We start from the raw sequence: 26,079 nt of genomic DNA, 5'->3' as shown, positions 1-26,079 counted from the left end.
TAGAATCAGTTGAAGATGAGGTTTAACAATGATTCCTCTTGCTTCATTTCAGAAGGATGTAGGATTTGTTGAAATATGTGCAAAGATAAGTGGATACATGCACCTCTTGTTTGAATTAGTAGTAGAAAATAATGCAAAGAAGTAAGTTTATACAGAATCAGTCAACAAAAAAAAAATTACCACATCTGTCCATCCCTGCTAATAATTTTTGTAATCCTTCCTTAAATGTGTGCAAACATTTGCACACATGTATGGTTCTGTACTTGCACACGGCTAGAGAAATTTTCAAAAAATCAGTTAGTATAAGGGTTTGGAAACAAGAAGCCTAAATGAAAAAATGCACACACAAAAAACTACTAATGCAGTTATAATTCATAAAGCAGAAAAATCTGCCTGCTTTACACTTTACAAAGTTTATCTTATACTTTGACTGAGAGTATCTGTCAGTCACAAAGAAGAGCAATTACTGAGACAAACATCATGCCTTCTGATTATGAAACAGACTGTCCAATTATATCAAAGTGAGTTTGACTGGCAACAGCAAACCCTCTATTTTCAGACATCTAGGCAGAGTCTTCCATGGGCGCATATAAATAAAAATTTCAATTACATTGTCATTATCATCACCATCATTTACTTACAAATGCATGTAGAATGATTAGTTTCTTTTCACAATTATCTCTTATCCTCCTTCCACTCATATATGTGACAAATCCTACACAGTATTAGTGTGCTTTGTGTCTGTAAATTGCATAGTTTACAGGCACATGGATACCTGCGTGGGTGTGCATGTGTGTGTGTGTGTGTGTGTGTGTGTGTGTGTGTGTGTGTGTGTGTGTGTGTGTGTGTGTGTGTGTGTGTGTGTGTGTGTGCGTGCGCGTGCATGTGCCTGTGTGTGTGTGTGTGTGTGTGTGTGTGTGTGTGTGTGTGTGTGTGTGTGTGTGTGTGTGTGCGCGTGCGTGCGTGCGTGTGCCTGTGTGTGTGCATGCATGTGGGTGTGTATATATACACAAAGCAGAACATAAATACACACACATATATATATATATATATATAGTAGAACATTACGTGCATGCCAGATTTTTGAAAATTCTGGTTGTTCAATATTTTTTAATATGAGGTATAAATAGTATATGATTCCAGCAATCAAATCACATTAGCAGCTAAATGCATACTACTATACTATTAAGTACTATGCAATGAATTAGTATTGAATGTCCCACAAAACGAATGATTTTATACACTACACATAATGACAATGTCATGCAGTCTGGGAAATATCTAAAACAGAAACAAATTATTAATAGAACATATTGCATACATCTAGTGCTGTGGTGGTTTTTTTTTTTTTTAAGTCCAACTAGCATATTTACCCTCTACAGTGTTGGAAGTTTGATAATTCCAGCCTTTTGAGGTTTTACTATATATATATTTTATATTATGTAAAATTTATATATTTATATATATTTATGTTTTATATATATATTTATATTTTATATGTATATTTTTTATAGTTATTTTCTCGAAGTGAGAATAAGTAATATTCTATTTATTCTTCAGATGAGCTGTAGGGCATATAAAAATTCCCAGGGTAGTGGGAAGGTAGGAGGAGTGCCTCACACTGTATCTTAGGGTTATGGACTGATTTTCACTATATCAAATTCCATTAAGTAGCTTATAGTTACCTCTTCCTTAGAGTATACTCCCAGGAAGACGGTCACTATTATAGATAGTTTACTGTAGCAGAGAAGCTTCAATATTTAAAACATTAATTACCTTCATTAATTAATTATATTCATTTTATGATGACATTTGAAATAGCCATTTGAAATACGAATTAATACCTTAATCCAATTTCAGTATTAGCATCTTTGTGAACTACAACATTACTTTAAAAACAATAAGAAACTGATTCAATAAAGTATACTTTCTGTTAAATGAATAATGTGCACTGATTTGTTCATGTCATATTATAGTGTATAAATACATGTTGTCACATCATAGTACATAAAGTGCATTTTGACACCTCAGCACATGAGGCGCACAAAAATGAATCACAAAACTGTTATCAGGATCAAATGATGCAATCAAGGCAATAATATACAATTAATACACAATGTATTAATTGTGTATATACAATTAATACACAAATTACATACTATTAATTTGTAGATACAGATTTTAGTATAATTAACTCACCTAAATGTTTATATTTAAAAAATATATTACATATAGTTATGCATCCTCCACAACATAAACACACAAATAATACATAAAAACACAGAAGAAGCAGCTAAGGATTAATTATTCATTAATTCTTAGCTGCAAAAAAAAAAAAAATTTCATGTTCTATCCATAATTACTATCATATTGAATGCATTCAGGAAATTAATAATTATTAAATTATACATTTTCTACCATACTTACTACCAAGATAATATGATAAAAGCATACAGTGACTAACAGGAGGGGTTGATTGCAGTTCCTGTTCCATGAAGGTCACATAACAGGAAACTATCTATGATGACGGTGCTTTTCTTTCATGATAGATTACAACAGAGTATACCTTCTATTTCATGAATATTAGGTATAAGAAACTAAATTTTATATGGGTTTAAAAAACAAAACAAAATAAAAACAAAAAGAACTCGGTTATACTCTGTGTACTCTGTGCACAAAATATTAACAAAAACAATGAAAGAAAAAAGTGTAAGAGAAAAAATAGTTGCATACTCTTGCCTAACAAATTTTAGCTAAGTGTAAATAAAAACAAAAAAGTAAGTGTGTGTGTGTGAGTGAGTGAGTGAGAGAGGGGGGAAGAGAGAGGAGGGAAAAATTTTGAAAATATGGTGATTATAATAAAAATATACAGAAGCTATAAAAAGAAAGAAAGAACAAAAAAAAGAAAGGAGGGAAATAATAATATTATAAAGATATATATCTGGTGCATGAATATTAACAAGAATTGTGTAAAATTATTGAAGCATTATGAAGAAAGAATGAATTTTAAACAATTAAACAATGTATTAATCTTTAATAAACAGAAAAAAAAATAAAAACAATATAAGATTCTTTGTATCTTTGTCCCAAAATCGATATATATAAATCTTCTCTTATACTATCATAAAATGAAGCAAATGGGAAATGCTCAATTATTTACTAGAAGGACTGGTAAATAATTGATTAAAATAAACACTTGTAAACATTTGCAATTTTTAATGATTTTGTTTTGTTTTTTTTATAAACAAGAGCCTGTAATCATGATAACAGGAGATGAATTTAAAAACTTAATAGAATGAAACAGTACATTCCAATATTATGTTTTGGTAAGAATATCAAAATAAATTGTTAGGGGAATTATTAACATTGATTTTGGTGGCAACCAAAATTTGTAGATTTTGAAAACAAATAAGTAGTTACGTAAAGAATACAAGCAGAAAAATTTAGTAAAAGCATGCCAAGAATTATTTGGGTAAAAAAAAAAAAAAAAAAGCCATACAAGTAGTATATCACCAGTAAATAAGGGGCATGTATGACTGGACACTACGTTAATATGTTTATTTTTAGTGAAAATTTTAAGTGAATAAAGGAATGCAGTTATCTGCAGCCACAGCACAGATTTGTTAAGGGACAATCTTGTCTGACCAATCTGATTGGATACTATGACACAGTGGCAAAGGAACTAAATGGAAAAAAATAATTTTAAAATCATATACTCAAACTACAGAAAAGCTATGATTAAAGAGGCCTATGCGCTCCGGATTCATTACTACTAAAATTAAAATTACAGTTGCTCAGAGCAAAACGGATACAAAAATATAGATTGTAACAGGCTTAATAATAGGAAATATACATATATTAGATTAGATACATAAAGCTTTCAGTTATCTAGTTAACCTTCTTCAGTTGATATGAAATGACATTTAGAATGGAGGCGTGTACTGCCAATCTGGTACGTGAAGCACGTGGCTAATTATTTGAGGTTGAAGCCTGTGGTTGTGATGTATGTGGACGTGGCCAGCGCTTGTCAATGGACAGGATCGTTGCTTCGGTGATAAGGTGGACTTGACAACCACTGTTTCTGTTCACTGAGGTATTGGAGCATTTGATGTTTAACGATTCCAACCAGGCATGGTGCAGATAATGGCGGGACTTATCCACAATCACGACATCGCGGTGTGGGTCAATGTTGTGGTGGGTTGCCCAGCGTACGTTGATATGAAACTGTCATTTCATATCAACTGAAGAAGGTTAACCAGATAACTGAAAGCTTTTTGTATCTAATCTAATATATGTATATTTCCTATTATTAAACCTGTTACAATCTATATTTTTGTATCCATTTCGCTCTGAGCAACTGTAATTTTTATTTTAATTTTAGTGGTACAGAAAAGTTTTGATGCTGTTGCACATAACACCCTATACAAATTGGAGCAGTATGTAATTAAAAGCAAGTTACTGCTGTGAATAAAGGGATGGTTGAGTGGGAGAATACAGAGAGTTGTTTTCTATATTTATTAAAGATATTGATAAAGGCATTATCAGACTTATATTTAAGTTTGCAGATGATACAGATTGACATGGTAAATAATCACAGTAATCACGCTTTGCTATGCTATGCTATGCTATGCCACTGCAACAAAATCTAGGTGGAACAGTAATCCCAGATTACTATATCAGTTGTGTGGTACCACACTCAGAGCAGTGGAGAATGAAAAAGGACCTGGAGGTAACTGTGCAGTCAGATATGAGATTCACTGAGCAGTGCAAACAGGCAACCTAGACAGCTCATGGGATTTTTGTCAATGATATACAGGAATTTTTCCAGCAGGGATAAGAAGGTGATTATCCCTCTGTATAAGACAATAATTAGGCCACATCTTGAGTACTACAATAAAGTCTGGAAGCCTCATTTTAGGAAGGACATGAATCTGTTGAAATGGGTGCAGTGAAGAACAACAAGACCAAGGGGAGCAAAATGGTGCTCTTACCAGGAAAGGCTTCAGTTTTGCATATTGCAGCATCTGCAGACTAGGCACCTGTAAGGAGATCTGACTGAGGTGCTTAAGGCCTTGAATGGATTGACTGCACGCGAGGGAACAATAATTCAAATTGAGGAAATATGGTTGCAGGTCGGATATACAGAAATTTGCCTTCAGCCAGAGGTAGTTGATTATTAGAACAAACTCCCATCTGGTGTTGTAGAGATCGGTAGTTTGAATAAATTAAAGGAAGAACCAGATAAACTGTTAGAGGGGATAGACAGGTAAAATGGAAAATGTGGATTCTCCTTTTTTTTTTTTTTAGCTGATGCTGCATAAGCTTGCTTTCTTGCATCATTTGGCAGTCCATAATAATAATAATAATAATCCGATAGTGACAAACATCCTAGGAGCAACAATGGTGAAATGGAGTACCACCATTAAGGTAGTAGTAGTAGTAGTAGTAGTAGTGGCACTTGATGCAAGAAAGCAAGTGTAGGAGCTTATGCAGCATTAGCCAAAAAAAAAAAAAAAAAAAAAAAAAATCACACCATACCCTCCAATTGCCTGTCCAGTTCCTCCTTAAATTTATTTAACCTATCAACTTCCACAACGACAGATGGAAGTTTGTTCCAGCAATTAACCACCCGCTGGCTAAAGGCAAATTTCCGCACATCTATTCTACATCTATCCTTTCTTAATTTGAACTTATGTCCCCGTAGGTTCGTATTCTGAACGAGTGGGAGGATCCCATCAGAATTCAGCGTGCTCAACCCATTCAAGGCCTTATAGACCTCAATCAGATCACCGCGCAGGTGCCTAGTCTCCAGCCACTGCAATTTGCAGAACTTAAGCCTCTCTTGGTAAGAGGATCCCTTCATTCCCCTCACCAATCGTGTTGCTCTTCTCTGTACACGCTCAAGCAAATCTACATCCTTCCTAAAATGAGGCCTCCAGACCTGTACGCAGTACTCAAGGCGTGGCCTGACCATTGCCTTATACAGAGGGACAATCACCTCCTTTTCCCTGCTAGCAAAATTCCTATATATCATTGACAAAACCCCATGACCTGCCCTAGCAGCCTGTCTACATTGCTCAGAAAACTTCATATCTGACTGCACAATTACTCCCAGGTCTTTTTCATTTTCTACCACCTTAAGTGTAGTACCACACAGTTGGTACGTTTCTCTGGGGTTACTTCTACCCATATGCAGTACTTTGCATTTGTCAAGGTTAAACTTCAGTTGCCACTTCTTAGCCCATCTGCCCAAATTATCTAGATCCTGTTGTAGTAGCACACTGCCATTACTGTCATTAACAACCCTGCCAACCTTCGTGTCATCTGCAAACTTCGACATTAAGCCTGATATACCTTCATCAATATCATTGATAAATATACAAAACAACAGTGGACCCAACACCGAACCCTGTGGGACTCCACTAATAACATTAGTCCACGAAGAGCAGCACCCATTGATTACCACCCTCTGTCTTCTCCCACTTAACCATCCTTTTATCCATTGTAGCAACTTACCCTTAATACCATTCTGCTCCAATTTGTACAGTAGTCTTCCATGCGCAACAGTGTCAAAAGCTTTCCTGAAATCCAAGTATATGATATCAAAATTATTTTTTGCATCCAGTTCCTTTGTGACCACATCATAGTAACCAATCAAATTTGTCAGACAAGACTTTCCCTTAACAAACCCATGCTGTGTCTGAATTATTGCTGCAGTCTTGTCTAGATGATCCTGCAATGCATCTTTAACCAGTGACTCCATTATTTTACCCGGAACAGAAGTTAAACTAACTGGTCTGTAATTATTCGTGTCACCCTTCGAACCTCCTTTGTGAATTGGGGATACATTTGCACATCTCCAGTCCGTGGGAACCTCCCCTGAATCCAAGGATGCTCTCATAATTATGGCTAAGGGTTTGCTTAGTTGCTTTGCCGCCACCTTTAATATAACTGGATAGATCCCATCCGCCCCAGGTGCCTTTCTTATGTTTAACTTCAACAATTTCTCCTCCACTTTGCTCTCAGTTATTACAAAATCATTAAGCACACTGCTACAATTTGATAACCTTCTTCCATTTTCAAACTGTAATGATTCCTCACGTGTGAATGTAGATGCAAAATACTCATTCAGTTTGTTTGCTATCTGAGCAGGATCATCAACAGTCGAACCATCGATGTCAAGTGGACCAATCATATTCAGCCCCTTCCTTTTAGAGTTTATATAAGTAAAGAAATCCTTGCTGTTTTTCTTAGCATCTTTTGCCAAAGATTTCTCGTAATCCGCCTTTGCCTGCCGAACCTCCTTTGTGACCTGATTACAGACTAGCTTATATCTGCTACAGGCTTCTGCGTCGCCTGATAATTTATATGCTTCCCATGCATTTTTCTTCTCTGTCACGAGTCTCATTAGTTCATTTGATAACCATTTAGGCCTAAACCTTGAACAATATTTCTTCATCGGTATGAAAAATCTAGTAGCTTCCACGATTAATTCCTTGAATGCTTCCCACTTAGAATTTACTGTTTGTAACATCGTCAGTCGATCCCACTGTACAGAATTTAAAAACTGTCTGAGACCACTGTACTCTCCTTTACGGAAGCAAAAACCCTTTCCTTTACCCCTGACGGTAGTTACCTCTTTGAGTAAATCCCACTTCAGCACACTGTGATCACTGCCACCTAGTGGTTCCTTTATCTGCAAATTCTTAATACACGAATGATCACTGCTGATAACCAGATCAAGAGTATTACTTTCTCTGGTTGCCTCTCGAACATGCTGCTGCAGAAAACAATCATCCAATAAATCCACAAAAGTCTGACTAGTGTGTGAGTGACCAACCCACAAGTTCCAGTCAATATCTGGGAAGTTAAAATCCCCCATTATAAGACATTCTGATTTACTGGCCCACTCTATTTCTCTGTACAATTGTTCATTGTACTCATTCGAGTCATTAGGCCTATAACACACTCCTACTCTTATTTTTGCTTTTGCAGTGCTTATGTCACACCAAACTGACTCAACAGTGCACTGTCCATCTATATCAACTGGATGCACTTCTTTTGATTTTATGTTTTTCTTAATTAACAGCATAACACCTCCTCCCTTTCTGTCCTGTCTATCCTTTCTGTACACATTGTACTCCCCAAATTCCAGTTCTGCATTCCTTATATCTTTGTGACACCACGTCTCTGCTATCCCAACAATATCCGCCTTTGATGTCTTGACCAACACTTCAAATTCATCAAATTTATTTACTATACTTCTAGCATTGGTATACATGCAAGCATACATGCACCTATGCCTATTCCTTGTTACCCTAACACATCCCATATACCCAACTATTCCAGGATGACTGCCATCCGTCCCTGAAACCCCCAACACCCCTCGCTCCAGGTCGCTTCTTATTCTAATAGAAGTTGTGCAAGAATCACCTTCACCTCTGCCTGCGGTTACTGTTAAACTATTAGTCTTTGTATCCCCCCAAGCTAGCAGTTTTCCGACCCACCTAACGCTGCCTCGATAGCATCAGCAAATATTCTTGCACCCTTTCTATTTAAGTGTATCCCATCCCTGTAGAAGCAATCTCTCCTGTTAACAAGTACAGTCCAGGCTGAAAAAAATTCTACCCCTTGAGCCTTGCACAATCTTTCCAGGGCCGAATTGATCGACAAGGCTCTCATCATATACTCCCTCCTATCGTGTCTGGGCAGAATTGCAGACACTTTCAAATTCAACCCTAATTCTCGGCTTTTTTTCAACAGTGACCTGTACTTGTTGAGTAATTCTTCCGGTCTCCTACTCTTAATATCATTAGTGCCAACGTGTACAACTATATCACCTTTTGTGCCCTTGAAAGATGATATCCGCTCTACAACGTCATCAACCTTTGCCCCTGGCAGACATACCCTGGTCCTGTTCCACCTACCCTTTTTACATAGCATGTTCCCCGTTTCCCTGACAATAGAGTCACCAACAACTAATAGTTCCTGTGGGACCAGCGCATTCTGCCTTGGGGGTTGCCGCTGTGTTGCGTGATGACCAAGTGCAAGCTCTGGCGTTGATGTGGGCAGCTGAGAGCTTGATGGGCCCCTCAATTTATTTCCTTCGAGGGCATCCACCCTGTCCTTCAAACTCTCATATAGGCCCATAACAACGCTGAGTTGTCGCCTGATTTCCTTACACTCCTTACATCGCGCACACACAAAGACATCCCCCATGGCAATATCATGTTCCGTTCCAGAGAGTTCGGCAAACATTTCACAAGTTGCACATTTTTTTAGGCTGTGACGCGTTGGAGAATCGCCCCCCTCAGTTCTCCCCCGAGTCACAACACTCCTGCCACTTTGTGCCCGTTGCTTTGCTGCTCTAGTTCGGGGCATGGTAGTTTAAATTAATAAAATCAATAAATTAAATGTCAGTAGTATTTGAATAGAAACTATGAAATAGAAACAGTGAAGCGTATTACTATATAATTATGCGTTAGAGCTACCTCAATTAAAAAATTTGAATTCCCTACAAAAACTTTGAATTTCCTATATACAAAAACAATGGCTACAAAAATCGAACAAAAATAACGGTTTTACCTATCGTAAGTAAAATCCACAAAAACTCTTTATCTAAATTAAAATAAAAAATAACCAGCGTAACTATAACTATATGACTACGTATTAAGTACAATATAAAACAACAATCATGTAAATAAAAGGCAAACACTTATCGTTTTTGCGGAGCCTGTAACTGTCAGCTGTAACTTTTAAATAGGTCAAGAACATCACAACCAGACCAATCTCCATAAAGAAAAGGAATCTTTCAGGGAGATGCTCTGAGCCCACAGTGTTTCTGTCTAGCACTCAACATGCTATCCACCATGCTTAATTGCAGCAAGTATGAATATAACCTCAAAGAAGGAAGAAAGAACCTGTACACCCTCACCCACCTGATGTACATGGATGACATCAAGCTCTATGTGGAAACTAAGAAGCAACTCAAAAAACTACTCCTGATCACCAAAGAATTCAGCAAGGACATCAGGATGGAATTTGGCCTAAACAAATGCAAGACCCATGCACGGCACCGGGGGAAATTAGTCAGCCGAAACTACCAGCTGCTGACTGGCAAAGAGATAGAAGCTATGACAGAAGGAGAGAGCTACAAATACCTTTGCCCATCTTTCTAGCTCCGTTTCTTGTGCCATCTGGGCGGGAGGGGGCTCCTTACTTAGGTTGAGTGAGGTATACCATTTATCTTTCTTCCTTATGGCCTGGTGGAGTGGTGTTGTGTTGTTCTTGAAGTAATCCTTCAGGTTAACTATCGCTGTTTTCTGTTGCTCTATCTGGTCTATCAGGCCCCTTCCTCCCTCTTTCCGAGCTATTGTTAGTCTCTCCACTGCTGACTTCTGGTGGTGTTGGCGGCTCTTGGTCATCATGCAAAAAACAAGGACAATGATCACTAAGAGCCGGCAACAGCACCCGAAGTCAGCAGTGGAGAGACTAACATCTCGGAAAGAGGGAAGAAGGGGCCTGATAGACTTAATAGAGCAACAGAAAACAGTGATAGTTAGCCTGAAGGATTACTTCAAGAACAACACAACACCACTTGACCAAGCCATAAGGAAGATAGATAAGTGGTATACCCCACTCAACCTAAGTGAGGAGCCCCCTCTCACCCAGACGACCCAAGAAACAAAGCTAGAAAAATGAGCAAAGAAGACACTCCATGGAAGACACTACAATGACCTCTATCAATAACATTGCTTCCAATGCATAGCTCACAATTGGGATGCTCTTCCCTGAGACTGAAGGATTCATGCTGGCCATCCAAGACCAGGTAATCAACACCAGAAACTATAGAAAATAAATCGCAAATGAGCCCGGAATGTCAGATGACACATGTTGATGATGCCACCTGGCCTCAGAAACGATCCAACATATCATAGGGGGTTGCAAGGTGATCACCCAGACTGAGTATGCTCGTAAACACAACTATGTAACCAAGGTAATACATCAGAAGCCAGAAGCTAGCGAGGAAATACCAGTTGACCAAAGAAAGTGTACCATACTACAAGTACGAACCCCACGCAGTACTAGAGACCCAAACCCACAAGCTGTATTGGGACCACACCATAATAACGGATAAGACCATCCTGCACAACAGACCGGACATAACCCTTGTGGACAAGATGGAAAAGGCTACCTACCTGATTTACATGGTGCCAACACTAGCAACGTCCAGAAAACCAATGAGGAAAAAACTAGGAAGTACACAAACTTGAGACATGAGGTCAAGGAGATGAGGCATAGCAAGAAGTAACGACCATCCCGATCATCGTGTCAACCACCAGTATAGTGCGAATGACCCTACATAGCAGCCTAGCAGCAATAGGTCTCCCAGAGAACACCTACAAGGAACTCCAGAAGGTCACAATCCTTAACACCTGTAGGATAGTCAGAGAGTTCCTCGACCAACAGTAACACCAGACATTAAAACCACCCTGTGTACTTGGTAGCAGTACCCGTCACGAAGTGGAATCCCCGAATCAGGGAGAAATAATATAAGAGCAACAATAATAATAATATAGTATGGTCTTAAAACGGATCTCAATCTCAAAGTTGTTATTATTATTATTATTTACTATTGTATTTTTTATTTATTTTATACCATCTTATATTGTTTTATATATAACAATATAAGTCTTGTTTTACAAATTTTATTGGATACTATGATGTGGTCAAAAAAGAACTAGATGCAAAAAATAATTTTGATATTATATACTTGGATTTCAGGAAAGCTTTGATACCGTACAAATTGGAGCAGTATGGAATTTAGGGCAAGTTGCTACAATGGATAAAAGGATAGATGAGTGGGTGAAGACAGAGAATGGTAATCAACGGACACTGTTCTTTGTAGAGTAATGTTATTAGTGGAGTCCCCCAGAGTTCGATGTTGGGCCCATTGTTATTTTGTCTATTTATCAATGATATTGATGAAGATATATCAAGCTTAATGTCGAAATTTGCAGATGATACAAAGGTTGGCAGGGTTGATAATAATAGTATGCTACTGCAACAGGATCTAGAAAAGTTGTACAAATGGGCTGAGAAGTGGCAACTGAAATTTAACATTGACAAATGCAAATTGCTGCATATGGGTAGCAGTAAACCCAGAGAAATGTACCAACTGTGTGGTGTTACACTCAGGGTAGTGAAGAATGAAAAATACCTGGGGCTAATTGTGCAGTCAGATATGAAGTTTTTTGAGCAATTCAGACAAGCTGCCAGAGCAGGTCATGGGGTCTTATTAATGATATACAGGAATTCTGCTAGCAAGGATAAGGAGATGATTATCCCTTTGTATAAGGCAATGGTCAGGCCACACCTTGAGTACTGCTTACAGGTCTGGAGGCCTCATTTTAGGAAGGATGTAGAGTTGCTAGAACGAGTACAGAGAAGGGCAACAAGACTGGTGAGGGAAACAATGGGGTGCTCTTTTCAAAGAAAAGCTTAACTTCTGCAAATTGCAGCATCTGGAGACTAGGCACCTGCAAGGTGATCTGACTGAGTTGAATGGATTGAGCAGGCTCAATGCTGATGGGATATTTTCTCTTGCTCAGATCACAAACCTGAGGGGGGGCATAAACTCAAATTGAAGAGAGACAGTTGTCGAATAGATGTGAAGAAATTTGCATTTAACCAGCAAGTAGTTGATTGTTGGAACAAACTTCCACCTGTCATTATGGAAGTTGATAGCCTAAATAAATTCAAGGAAGAAGTGGACAAAAGTTTGGAGCAAATGTATGGGTGAAATGGGAAGGTTTTTTTTTTTTTTTTTTTTGGCGGATGCTATATAAGTTTGCTTTCTTGCATTATATGCCTCTGCTAATGCTAATATTCTGGGTTTTTTTTTTTTTTTTGGCTAGTGCAGCAAAAGCCTGTGGTTTCTTGCACTATACAACTAATACTAATACTAAAAGTCAAAAACCTACATACTTTCAGAGTGAGAGAGGCAAAAAAAAATTAATAACTTATAGGTGCCTCCGTAGCCAGGAGCAGCAGCAGCAGTGCGTAGCATACGCTTCTTGATTAGACCGGGGTTCGAGCCCGTGCCCACCAAATACGGAGGATGCGGAAAGGTCAGGGAATGACCACCACATATCCCCCGGAGCAATATGGCCTTAGTTGCTAATGCTCCTAAAAACCAAATAACAATAACTTATATTATTAAATGGGTAATGTAAGTCATTCCACAATACCCAAGAAAACCAGATGGTATTCTTAAAGAGTAATCAGAAAATATTAGCACAGGAATATCTAATATCCATAGTGTATGGACCAATTCAATGGAAACTTTGGATAACTTATAATACTGACAACCAAAAAACACTTTTTTCTAGCTGAAAATAAAGTAGTAGGTCATCAGTTCACTGTTTGGCAATCACCCACTATGCGGGAAACCCCTGGTACCATCAGACAACTAACACACTATGATGTATGTCCCCATTGGTTTCTATTAATCTTGACTGATAATTGCTCAATCAAGTTCTATATTTGATATACTGCCTCATCAAATTTCAATTTCAATCCTGTTTTAATTTTAATTCAAATAAGTCCTTTCTTCGTGGAAAACACTCTGCTGCTGACAAATGAGGCGATTTCTGCTGCCAAGTCATGATTTAAAGGACAGTCAGAGGACTTCTACAAAACAACCTGTGGAAGTGTATTGAGAGGTAGCAAAATGAGAGGTAGCAAAACCATGTTGAAAAAGTGTAATATATGACGACTACTTCTGGGTGAATACAAATCTTTTTTGAATCCCTTCCCCCTTATATGAGGAAGAAATATATAACTACGATAATATTTGATCGAACAGAGTAAAATGGTTTATTATTTTAAAAGATAGGCTGAGAACTATAGGACAGCACCAACTGCAATTGGCTTAACAAAGATTTCTTACTGGGTGACAAGGACTGTAATAAAAAGATCAATTACCTGATTCTGAAAATGATATCACACATTAAATATACAATTGCTATGTTGGCCAGCTAAAGATGATTACATCAGTTTATATGTGGTGTTCCTATCTAAAGCACAGTGATAAATAATGTGTATATAAATTGAATACTACAATGGAGTCTACATAGGTGAATCGTATAAAAGAAGAAGATACTTGGAGTGTTCTTTTATAATAAATAGGAGAACATCTCAAGGATGCGAAATTTTCAAGAGTAACAAACTGGACCTAGCTTTATATTCTCTCAAGTATACTCACGTGCGGAACTTCAAGATTGCTATGCTATCATACTATCCATTGACTCTTCAATTCACAGAAGGACATTTAAGGAGGCATACTTCATCAAATACTTGGCCTCATCCCCATACATAGGGAGTTGGGTTCAACTAGCAATTCTCCTCAAATACAAGATCTTTACAAAATTTTAATTCAAAAATAAATATAATATAAATTTAATATAAATATAATATAAATATAATATAATAGAAGGCTATCTGCAATTATCTCAATACTCATTATATCAGCTCTCAAGGTTACAACATCGACAGTAGGAAGAAAGTCACATATTTATCTCAGCCTACCAACAACAATAGTATCGAGACATCCAACTGGAGCTCCGTCACACAAATACCAAGAAAAACACATAAGCTTCAGACAATGATGAGTCACCAAAAGAAGACTTTAGTCTCCTCAGAACAAAATTGCTATAGACTCTTTCTACCTAAAAGATGAGTCCCTAACAAGAAATCAGACTTTAATCTCATTACCAGTAATCCCTGAATGTAATCTTCTAGTAACTTGGTCACTTAGCTTTGGTTTGTAGCAGTGATTCTACCTTTTTTTAGGTAATTTTAATTTTTTTTTTCACTCATGTCATTAATTTAAATGAATTTTCCAATGCATTTTGGGAAACAAATATGTTCTTTATATAGTTTAAGCCTCAAAAAGCCTCATATCCAACATTTAAGTCCACGTTATCCTTATTCTTAATTATGTAATCTTTGTAATTCTGTCCTTCTAAATTTCAGAACCATGAGTTGCTATCTCATGTACATTATTTTGTTCTCTCCTGTAACAAGTTTTATTTTCTACCAACCCTATTTATAGTTATATTTTATTTTCATTTTAGCTATATTTTCATTATAGTTATTTTTTGTTTTCATTTTATTTTCATATTTTTGAGTTTTATGATTCCAAAGCAGAATCAAGAAATGTGGCCAATCTATATTTTAGTTACTGAACTCTTGAAATGCAACATTTGCTACAGAATAACAATAACTTAAATATTAAAAATTCACATGAACAAGTGTTTCCTCTTTGATAAAGAACATTAATAATTATTACTATAATAGTATTTACCTTTTAAATAATAAAAGGTATCCAGCCCACTCAATAACACTCAGAGTAGCATAGAGTGTATTGCTCCAATCTTGAACTGTAACCCACTAATCTTTGATACTTTTTATAATTTTTGATAATTTATTTCTAATTATTTATTTCACTTTTGATAATTTATTTCTAATTATTTATTTCACTTTTCATAATTTATTTCTTCATAAATAGTGGTCTTTTCAAATGCTAGTGGGATTTAGAATCCTGTGGGAACCAGGAATATGCAACAGGACCATCTTGCTTCACCCAACAGAGATGTTTATCCCAAGACTTTCAATAGCATCATTAAAATGTACTAGCATTTATCATACACAAATCGAATGCACTGTCTAATTGCTAATTCCATATTTAGCAATTTGGGAAATATTATTGTGAAAATCTCCAAATGTGAAGATCTTACCAACACTCCTCCTCCTGCTGTATACAGGAAATGATTAGATTAAATGCAGATCAATGATTAGATGGTCACTCACTATTCCACAAATTTACATACAAGGCATGGCAATAAAGTTCCCTGACTGGTGCAATAAAAAGAACACAAAGTGAAGGAGCTCAAAAAATGGTTTTATTTTTATTCAAAGTAATCCCTATCTGATTAAATACACTTACCATTCTAAACGTTTCTGAAAAGAGTCAGCAAAGGTGTCCAAAGAAATAATATTCAGTTTGGCAGTTATGTTTTCTTTATGTCCTCAACATCCTGAAATCTCTTTCCTTTAAGGGCAGTTTTCACTTTGGGATAGAAGAAGAAGTCCACTGGTTCTAGGTCAGAAGAGTAAGGAAGACTTTATCAGTACAATGCCACGTTTTGTTAGAAATATCTTCACAGCAAGTATGGAATGGATAGGAGCATTGTTGTGCAACAAGAACCAGGTATCTTTCTCTTGAAATTGCAGCCTAACCAGGAATATGTGCTTCTATAGTCTTTGAAGCACCTGTACAAAGAACACAGCATTGACCTTCTCCCTTTCAGGTACAAAGTCCTTGTAAATCTCACTCTGTTTGTCAAAAAACATGATCAGCATCATCTTGATCCCGGACTTCTGTAAACAAAACATTTTTGGGCCTTGGCAATGATTTTGAAGTCCACTGCATGTTCTGATGCTTTGTCTCTGGATCATATTAAAAACATCCAACATGCCTCTCTAGTGACAATACAGTCAAGGAAATTTGGAGTCTTGACAAGTCTGCATGAAGTCTTCCTCTGATGACATTCTTCTCTTTGTTGCTTCTGCTCATCTATGAGGCTGTGTAGCACAAATTTTGCATAGATTTTCCTTTTTCCTAAACCTTCATGCAGAATTTGACGAATCATCTCCTTATTCATATCCAACTCATCCACCATCATTCTGAGGTCCAAACAACAATCCCATGCCACAATTTACCAAACTTTTGCAAATCTGTTCTCATTTCGAGAGACTGGTGGATGCCCACTTCTTGGGTCATCATGAACATTCTCATGTCTGTCTTTGAACTGCTTATACCATTCAGACACAGTGGTACAACTTAGCATTTCATCGCCATAAACAGTTTATAACATTTCATACATTTATACATTTCTGTTGCAGATTTTTTCAGTTTAAAGCAAAATTTGATATTTGTTCATTGCTCCAATCATGACATGGAACTTTAACACTACTAATGAAACTGGTTGTTAGCCTACAGGACAATCTCTGTACCACCATTTGTTGGACATACAGAGATTCTTCCATTTATTTTCAGACTCAATGAACATGGCTGCAATAGCACTAGTCTGGGAACTTTATTGCCACACCTCATAGAGGTTCCGCTGGTGTTTCAGAGCTCGTAAGAAATTAGGATTCACCTCTAACCACATGCATGTTTGGAATATTCAGGATTCCAATCTCACAAATGAAGATGTTGTCTATGAAAAAAAAAAAAAAAAAAAAAACTTGCAAAGAGTGGATGTGTTGCATATTACTGGAAAACCCAACTGCAGGATCATAGACTTTGTGGTGAAGCATCTTCTTATAAAGCTGAACTTAGTACATGCAATGGGATATGGCTGATATTCATTCAATGTCCCCATTATAATAATTCTGAGTCATATATGTTAGTTGTAGCATAAATTAAAATAAACAGACAAAATACCACAAAATAGATTTTTAGAAATAAATTTTAAGATACTTCTATACTAGCAGCTTTGTAGTAAATTCCAATACTGCAATGAATCTAACATGTTAACTTCACATACCTACTTTTAGCACTGTAAGCAACCACAAAAATTATTTTAATACTAATATAATGCAAACAATAATAAAAAATTTTAAACTTTTGCTGCAAATTCTTTTCACAGATTTTTATTCTGATATTCTATGCAACTGTCTCTCAAGGGTGTTTCTTGATTATTTAAGTCATAATCTTACTTCCCAAAACAGACAGAAGAAATGCTGATTATATACTGTGATTTGGCAACAATACCATGAAATTCCTATTATATATGTCTAGGATATTTAACTTACTTGTAAATTAAATGATTTTCATGCAAAATTTGCAAACCACTTCATCACCAACCTTGTGTTTTTCAAGGGTAAAAAAAACATTCATAAGATTGTCTATTATAAAGACGCTAAATGAAATAAACAAATAATTTAACAGAGGAAGCATTTAAGTTTAAAGTTAAAAAGCATTGTTTGTGAACAGTGAAGAGCATTTTTTCCTGAATCTACTCTTCAGTAATGCTTTCTTATATAGTTTTTAACATTCTACATATATCATTACAAATTTCTAGACAATGCAGTTTTTGAATGACCTTTATCAAATTAAAAACTGTTGAAAAATCTTAAGTGTATAACTGGTAAATTTCTCATTCCACTTACATTCCTATAAATTGTACCTAAAATGAGAAATCACTGAACTATAAACTGTTCATATTATAAATGGGACATATAAAATAAACAAATTTTCAAATTCAAATTTTTCTCCAAGTTATATTCAATCACAGCAAAATAGCAAAAACCTACCTAGTAAAATTGAACCAAGAATTTCAAAAATTGTAGCAAGAACACAAGCTTGCCGCAAAGTTAAAACTTTCGAACCTACTGATGTACCAAAGGAGTTAGCAACATCGTTTGCTCCAACACCAAAAGCCAAACAGAAAGCAACAAAAAAGCCCACTATTAAAATCCACAGAACCTCTGGTGACTGGGGTTCCAACATATCAATACTGAAAGAAATAAAACAAAAAATTTATATCTCTGATCCAAAATATCCAATTAAAAAAATATATAGAAAAAATTATTACTACAGAAAGTAGATTCAATATTTTGCACTGTATATTAATAGTATCCTAAGGTGTGTCACGATGGCACAACCCTTACAATTCCATTGACATGCATGTAAAGAGTTAATTTTAATGTACATATTACGATTAACGAGAATGTATTAATTATTATTACCATGCACATGGGGTATTATTTTTTAAATATATTCATTAATTAGTTACTAAAATTTCCAATTAGTACTGGTACTTTCCATAAGAAAGCACCATTTTCAAATGACAGATATCATAAAAATCAAAAAGTAATGGCTTTTTTAAATTTATTTATGTGATCAAAATAGCATAAGTAGGTCTAAATTTTTCACAGTATTTCTAAGTTCTCTAAGTTCTGACAACTAGCCACACTCAATATTATGACTTGTCAGGAAAAATTGAGGAGTGTGTGAACACCTTAAAGAACAGAAAAATGAACATACTTGGATTGAGTGAATCAAAATGAAAAGGAAATGGGTGTAGAGAGTTATGAGGAGGCTATTACCTATATTGGTATGGAGGTGATGTAGCAAGGAAGGGTGTAGCCATCATTAGAGACCACAGGATTAAGGAAAGGCTACTGGAAGTGAATAATATCAGCGACAGACTCATGTCAATTAAACTGCAAATGAATGACAGCGAAACATTGAAGATAGTGCAATGTTACACACCGCAAACCAGTTGCAAAGAAATGGAGAAGCCAGAGTTTGAGGACAAGCTCAAAGAGAACATCACAGGTGGAGATATAGTTATCATGGGTGACCTGAATGCAAAAGTCAGAGTGGAGAGACAAGGGCTAGAATAAATTATGGGTCCGCATGGTTGGGGACCTAGAAATGATGATGGTGGCAGGCTGTTGGATTTCTGTTTACAGAACAGCTTGGCCATAGGAAACACCTAGTTCAAGAAGAGAAAGAGTCCTAAAGTGACAAGGTACGGTTGGGACGGTCAACAGGAATCCCTCTTTGACTATATACTCGTGGATAAAGAGAGACACAGAAGACCCTAAATTGAAGAGAATCAAAATAACAAGAGAGCGAAAACTAAGGGTGTGGAAGTTGAAAGAAGAGGAAAAAGGAGCAATGTTCAGAGAAGAGTTCAGGAAGGTTGTACCTAAGACAGTGGTAAACAGCGTGGAATCAGAATGGAAAGCATTCAAAGACTGTATAGTAGGACTGACAGAGCAGGTTTGTGGAAGGACAAGCAATAGAAGGAGATGGAAAGAAACCCCATGGTGGAATGATAGGATGAGAGAGGCTGTGAAAATCAAGAATAATGCATTCAGGACCTACTTTCAGAACAGAAATGATGAGAATAAAGAGATATATGAAACCGTGAAGAGAGAGGCTGAGGATAGTTAAAAAGGAGAGAAGCCTGTGGCTGGAAGAATGGAATGAAACTCTACAACAAAATATCGAAGGTAATAAAATGATGCTGTATGGTATGGTGAGGAATAGAAGAAGAGATGGTGAACAGAGCAAATACTTGATGGATGAGAATGAGAACCTAATAACCAAGGATGAAGAGATAAGAGAAACATGGAAGAAGTATTTTGAAAATCTGCTGAACGTGCAGGACAGCCAGCAAAAGGAACAAAGGCAGGCTGATCATAGAAGAGGGGGGTGGAAGAGAAGATACGGAGAGAGAGCAAACAGAATTGACATGGAATGATGTGATGCAGGCATGGAAATACATCAAGACAAGTAAGTCTGTTGGTATAGATGAGATAAATGGAGAGATGCTGAAGGCTACAGGCAAGTCAGGGATAGAATGGACATACAGACTGTTCCATAAGATCTGGGATGAGAGACAGGTGCCAAAGGACTGGAAAGAAGGTTTGATCACCCCGTTGTTCAAGAAGGGGAACAGGAAAAAGTGTTCCAACTATAGAGGCATCATATGCGAATAAGCTGTATGAGAGAGTGTTAGAGCGGAAGATAAGAGGAACAATTGAAAATAGGATGGCCAAGGAACAGTGTGGCTTTAGGCCTGGCAGATCGACGGTGGATCTAATTTTCTGCATCAGGCAACTGATGGAAAAGTGTTATGAACACAATAAAGAATTGTGGATGGCATTTTTGGATATAAAAAAGCATTTGATGCCGTAAAGAGAGAGAAAGGTTTTGAGAAATCGGGGATAGAGGAACATCTTGTGGAGAGAATTGAGAATATGTGCACCAATACAGTGAGCAAAGTAAGAACAGTGGTGGGGTTGATGGAGAGCTTCGAAATAACATCAGGTTTGAGGCAAGGAGGCATCCTGTCACCACTACTATTCATAACTATCATAAATGATGTGCAATGTACAGTGGTGGAACAACTTAGACAGGACCAAATGAAAGTCATGCTCTTCGCAGATAGGTCATCTGCATATGGGGAGAGAGCAGGGAACAAGTGCAACAGCAAGTTGATATATAGGCTAGTATGGCCAATGAATTTGGACCGGTTTTCAGTCAGGAGAAGAGTGAAGTAATGGTTCTAAAAAGGAGTGGCGAGCTTGACAGATACATTACAATGGAAGGGAAAGAGCTAAAAATGGGTAACAACTTCAAGTATCTAAGAAGCACCATTACAAAGACTGGGGTGAGAGATGAAGAAATAAGTAGAAGGATACAAGCGGGTGGGAATTTCTATAGGCAGACAAAAGATCTGATCTGGAACAGGAACATACCACTGAAGTGTAAGAAGGCTATATATCAGGCCTATTACATACCAATTCTGACGTATGCATCTGAAACCTGGACTATGAGGAAAAAGGATGAAAACAGAATTCAGGAGGCAGAAATGAGATTTGTGAGGAGCATAGCCGGAAAGACAAGATGCAACAAAATTAGGAATGATGTGATTAGGGAGAGAATTCAGGGTGAAAAACTTCAGAATAGGATTGAAAGGTCCTGTTTGAAATGGTTTGGACATGTCAAGAGGATGAACAAGAAGCGTTTGACAAGAAGAATGTTTGATTTACAATTAAGGGACAAAAGACCAAGGGGGGGAGACCAAGAATGAGATGGTAAGACATGATAAAGACCGATGTCATTAAGAAAGGAGGAAACTGGAGTGAAATCAACGATGGAGAGGAGAGAAGTACATGGACAGAGCATGGTGATGAGGCTTCATACGTCAACCCATGGAATAGCAGAATGATAACAGATGATGATGATGATGATGCTAAGTTCTCACTTAGCAGTACTGTGCCAGTTTAACTTACACCAAATTTACAACACTAGAAATTACACTCTGCAAACTCACAAAGCTAAATAGAAGAATTATTAAAAATATCAGAAAAATTGCCAAACTGTCTCATTTAAACATCACAGAATTTCAAGGCTTTATTGGACCTAATTAGATTAATTGTGTAACAAATCAACAGTGCAATCTAAAAGAAGGTGGACAAGGTACAAAAAATTTTAATGAATTATTTTTATGCAGCAGGAAACTGGATAAATAAATTTTCATGTGACCACGAACCACAGATGTGCATTAGAAAAATTCTGTAGTTTAAAAATTGTTGACATTGTTTCATTATTGACACCAATAAGATTTTTTTCAGATTGCTACAAAATAAAAGTAACCTCACCTCATTTATAAATATATCATTAAATCAAAATAACTATGAAATTTTCAGTACAGTATTTGGACTTGACACTGATTAGAGTTCTCACTGTTAAGTACATTATAAGACTGCAATAAACATCAGTTCAGTTACTTCTTAGAAGGAAACATAAGACTGGGCAGAAATCATTTGAATAAGTTTGCTAACGAATACTATATTACAATGGTATGGGGGGGTAGTTGGCTGATGTTTCAGCGGCTGCCCTGCTCCCTTCCTATGAAGCTTAAGCTTAATTATTTTTGAAAGCAAGCATCACAGCTACAAATGCTGCATATTTACTGTAATGAGACCTAGAACTTCAGACATGAAATAAATTCAACCCAAGTTCAGATTCAGAACCTCACAGAACTGTTAGAACATTTAGAACTCATAACAATTTGAAATGTAGCAAATGCAACTGTAATCTGTCATTTCTTTTTTATACAATTTTATTTTTATTTAAAAACAATAAATAAAATGAAGTTGTTTTTATTTTAGTTTAAAAATACACATTAGAAACATGCAGTTCCAAATAATATGGTAAATGTCATAAAAGTACACATATATCATTTGGATGGAATGATATGATATGATAAGGATGGAATTAAAGAAAAATTCTATTTATTTATATTCCTTCTATGCCTGTCTTGTTTCGCAAATAGCAATAATTGAAACTCTTTGCAATAGTTGAGCAGATCCTGATCAGACAATTTTTAGTTTTGAAATTTCGAATATGTAGCCAAAATTTTTGCAATACGTTTGCAAATGCTGAAACCATTCGTTTATTGCCATTGTAACTTGATCCAGTAAATTAACAATAAACTCAATTTGAATTTTTTATTCTATACTGTGAACAGTTTCATCCTCTGATTCACACAAAACCTGCTTCTTAACTTTTTTTTCTTCGAGAATTTTCTAATGGAAGCATTACTTGTTCTTGCTCTTTTCCTCATCTTAACGTTCACACAGTTGAAACCATTTCATTAAAATAATAAAAAAAAATTTACTACTTTTCAGTAGCTGTAATGCACAATCTCATTGCATTTGCTGACTGCAATGTTTTATGCAAGAATATCATACCAAATTACTATATTTTCCAAAAATTTAAGCTTTTTAGTTCTTTTTCTAAACTAAAACATTTGACATCATTTGTTGTTTCTAAAAAATTAATTAGGGAGACACTGCCAGGACTGCCAAAAGTGGGTATGCAAAGAAGGCATTGCCATGCAGTGGTTCAGGAGGCCACCAAATTTTTTTTGACATTGCTTTCTGACTGGTTAATGTTTATCGATATTCAACATTTAGGGTGGCAAATTCTATTTTGCCTACCAGTAGGACACAGGGTTGCAGTGCTACCAAACACTGTTCAACTGTTACTGTATTATAATGTTGTATTGCACTTCTTTGTGGCATATATTCCTATTATTAATCAACAATACTATATTAATTATTATTACATACAATAAATTTTTATTAGTTATTAATATAGCTAAACAAAGTACTACTGAAAGTTTCTGAAACATGGTCAATTTATGTAGCAACAACAACAGTTTTTTACACGTGTAAGATTACAAAAATCAGCACCACAAACATGAATAAGAGAATATGTATCAAGATATAGACAAAGTGTGGACTTTTTACTAGAATATGGCTGTCTGTAACTAGGTAAGAATACTGTAGAGTATTTCATTTATATCTCATTTTACATAGTTTGAAATGCAATTAAATTTCGTAAAACTGGTGACCCTAGGCAAATGCCTGTGCTTATAAAACCGGCTCTGTCATATATATTTATCTATTTATAACTGTTAAAGGAAATCTCATTAAAAGCCAGAAAAATAATTATCTGTACCATAACAAAATTATTGGGTTAGAGTTAAAATCAGAAATAAATGGGCCCGTAGACATCTCACTACTGTATTCCTGTCCCAAAACTGGCACCTACTACAAAGGATTAAAGATATAACAATTCTTGATGAATAATAATTACAGGACTTAAAATGCTTCATGTGACACTTAAAAGAAGGAAAATAATAAATAAAAGTATACTTAATTTTATTTATTATATAAATAAGATTTCCTTTATTTATTTATGACTATCTTCGCACATCTAGTTCGACCGTTGTAAAAATAACTGTGCGTAGCTTCTTTTCTCTCAGCCAACTGAACTCCGTGTGGACATGAATATACTTACAAGATAAAGCCAAAATAACAACAGTACATTATTAATCGCTGATTTTTTTCGAAAGTTTTTATTTTTTGAGAGTTTCTTGAAACTAAATAAATAAATGAACACAGAAATATATTTTCTTTTAAAATTTAAAATATTAAATAATAATATGTATGGAGCTATTTTATGACTTTTCCGGAAGCCCAAGAGCTAAATGATGCAACAGCCGCAAGAGATAAATGGACTTTTACTGTGAGTGTGAGTGTGAGAGAGAGAGAGAGAGAGAGAGAGAGAGAGATGTACAATCTGTACAAAAAGGCACAATCTGTTGGAATGATCAATTTTTAATACAGTTTTACAAATAGGTTCTAAAATATAACAAGTACTAAACGTTAAGAATAAAATTACATTAAGCGCTTTTTTTTTTTCGATGAATTCAATACATATATGCCGAATTTCAATGACCACTCACATACTTACAGAAGTATAATACAGTACTGTAGCTATAAATTCCTATAACAAATAAACCGATAAGAATACTGGAGGAAAGTGAAAGAGTAAACTAATCTGTAAGTCAAGTTTCTTTTCCTTGCATCTAGCGTTGGCTAAACCTGGAGCGTGCCAACATCGTCAGTATGAACTATTCTTGTCACACTAGGAATAACTAATGCTGCCCGTTAAAAAACGTATCGGTACACACGAAGCAAGTAGAAACATTGGTATGGAGGGATGGGAAACGTGATGAACACGTGGTAAAACCACGCGAGACATCCAACACCGCGCGATCTTTTGGAAGATGCGTATTTTGAATAGGTTTCGGTTTCAATAATAAACTGTCTACATACCAACAGTTCTATACCAAAATAAATATTCCGTGAATTCTTTTATCTGTTATTTATTTCTAAGATTCGTTCTTTTTAATTGCTTGCAGATGCTCTTTCTCTTTCCAAAAACTATAACCGCATTCAAACAAGCAACCAGCGTGATGGTTGCTTGTTTGAATGCGATTTACCGCCCTGGCTTTTTTAGGGCATCTAACTTTTGACCGTAATGGGACAGTTGCAACATTAACCAATCCTGTATTATGCTCATCTAGTTGCAATAAAGCTCTCTCTCTCTCTCTCTCTCTCTCTCTCTCTCTCTCTCTCTCTCTCTCTCTCTCTCTCTCTCTCTCTCTCTCTCTCTCTCTCTCTCTCTCTGTTTCATAGAAAAATACATTAACTAGACTAAAGAACACTAAAATCAAAATACATTTTACATTACAAAAATAAACATATAATCCTATTCATAAATATTAGTCGTGTTTTCTCTGTTTGTTTCGAAGATTTTAATATTCCAATTTTATCACCTTAATCAGTTGCCATTTTCAGATTAGCCTGTGAGCAGTATATTTTAAAAGTTCTTTTTCCTCTGTATTATTTATTTTCTTATACCTTTTTTGTTTATTTTATTCTATCATCCTTTTCCTTTGTAACAGCATCTCTCTATACCCACGCACCTTTAGTGTTCTTCTTTGACAACTGTTGTCTGTCATCGAGACAGCAATTTTTAAGAACAGTATGAATTTTCTTACAGTTCTTAAAACTGTCCTTAGTATTTTTTAAGACCAGCCATTTTTTTTAGCAGTTTTACCCAATTTTTAT

The 26,079-nt window shown here is 35.9% G+C and overlaps 1 protein-coding gene across 1 annotated transcript in view; it reads right to left on the bottom strand.

Moving 5' to 3' along the window:
* The window catches only part of LOC150077218 (sodium-dependent phosphate transporter 1-B-like), a 137,632-nt gene extending 112,566 nt beyond the window's left edge, over positions 1 to 25,066 (bottom strand). The window contains exons 1-2 of the mRNA XM_090386695.1: positions 24,917 to 25,066; positions 18,385 to 18,587 (exon numbers count right to left, since the gene is read on the bottom strand). Of these exons, the coding sequence (XP_090242821.1) occupies positions 18,385 to 18,580 (196 nt within the window). The 5' untranslated portion in view covers positions 18,581 to 18,587; positions 24,917 to 25,066. The remainder of the gene's footprint in view (positions 1 to 18,384; positions 18,588 to 24,916) is intronic.
* Positions 25,067 to 26,079: the final 1,013 nt, after the last annotated feature.

The sequence above is a fragment of the Mastigoproctus giganteus genome, chromosome 12 (assembly GCF_048544385.1).
Source record: "Mastigoproctus giganteus isolate SK-2022 chromosome 12, ASM4854438v1, whole genome shotgun sequence".
NCBI classification, from domain to species: Eukaryota; Metazoa; Arthropoda; class Arachnida; order Uropygi; family Thelyphonidae; genus Mastigoproctus; species Mastigoproctus giganteus.
This window is presented reverse-complemented; position numbering and strand designations above follow the sequence as displayed.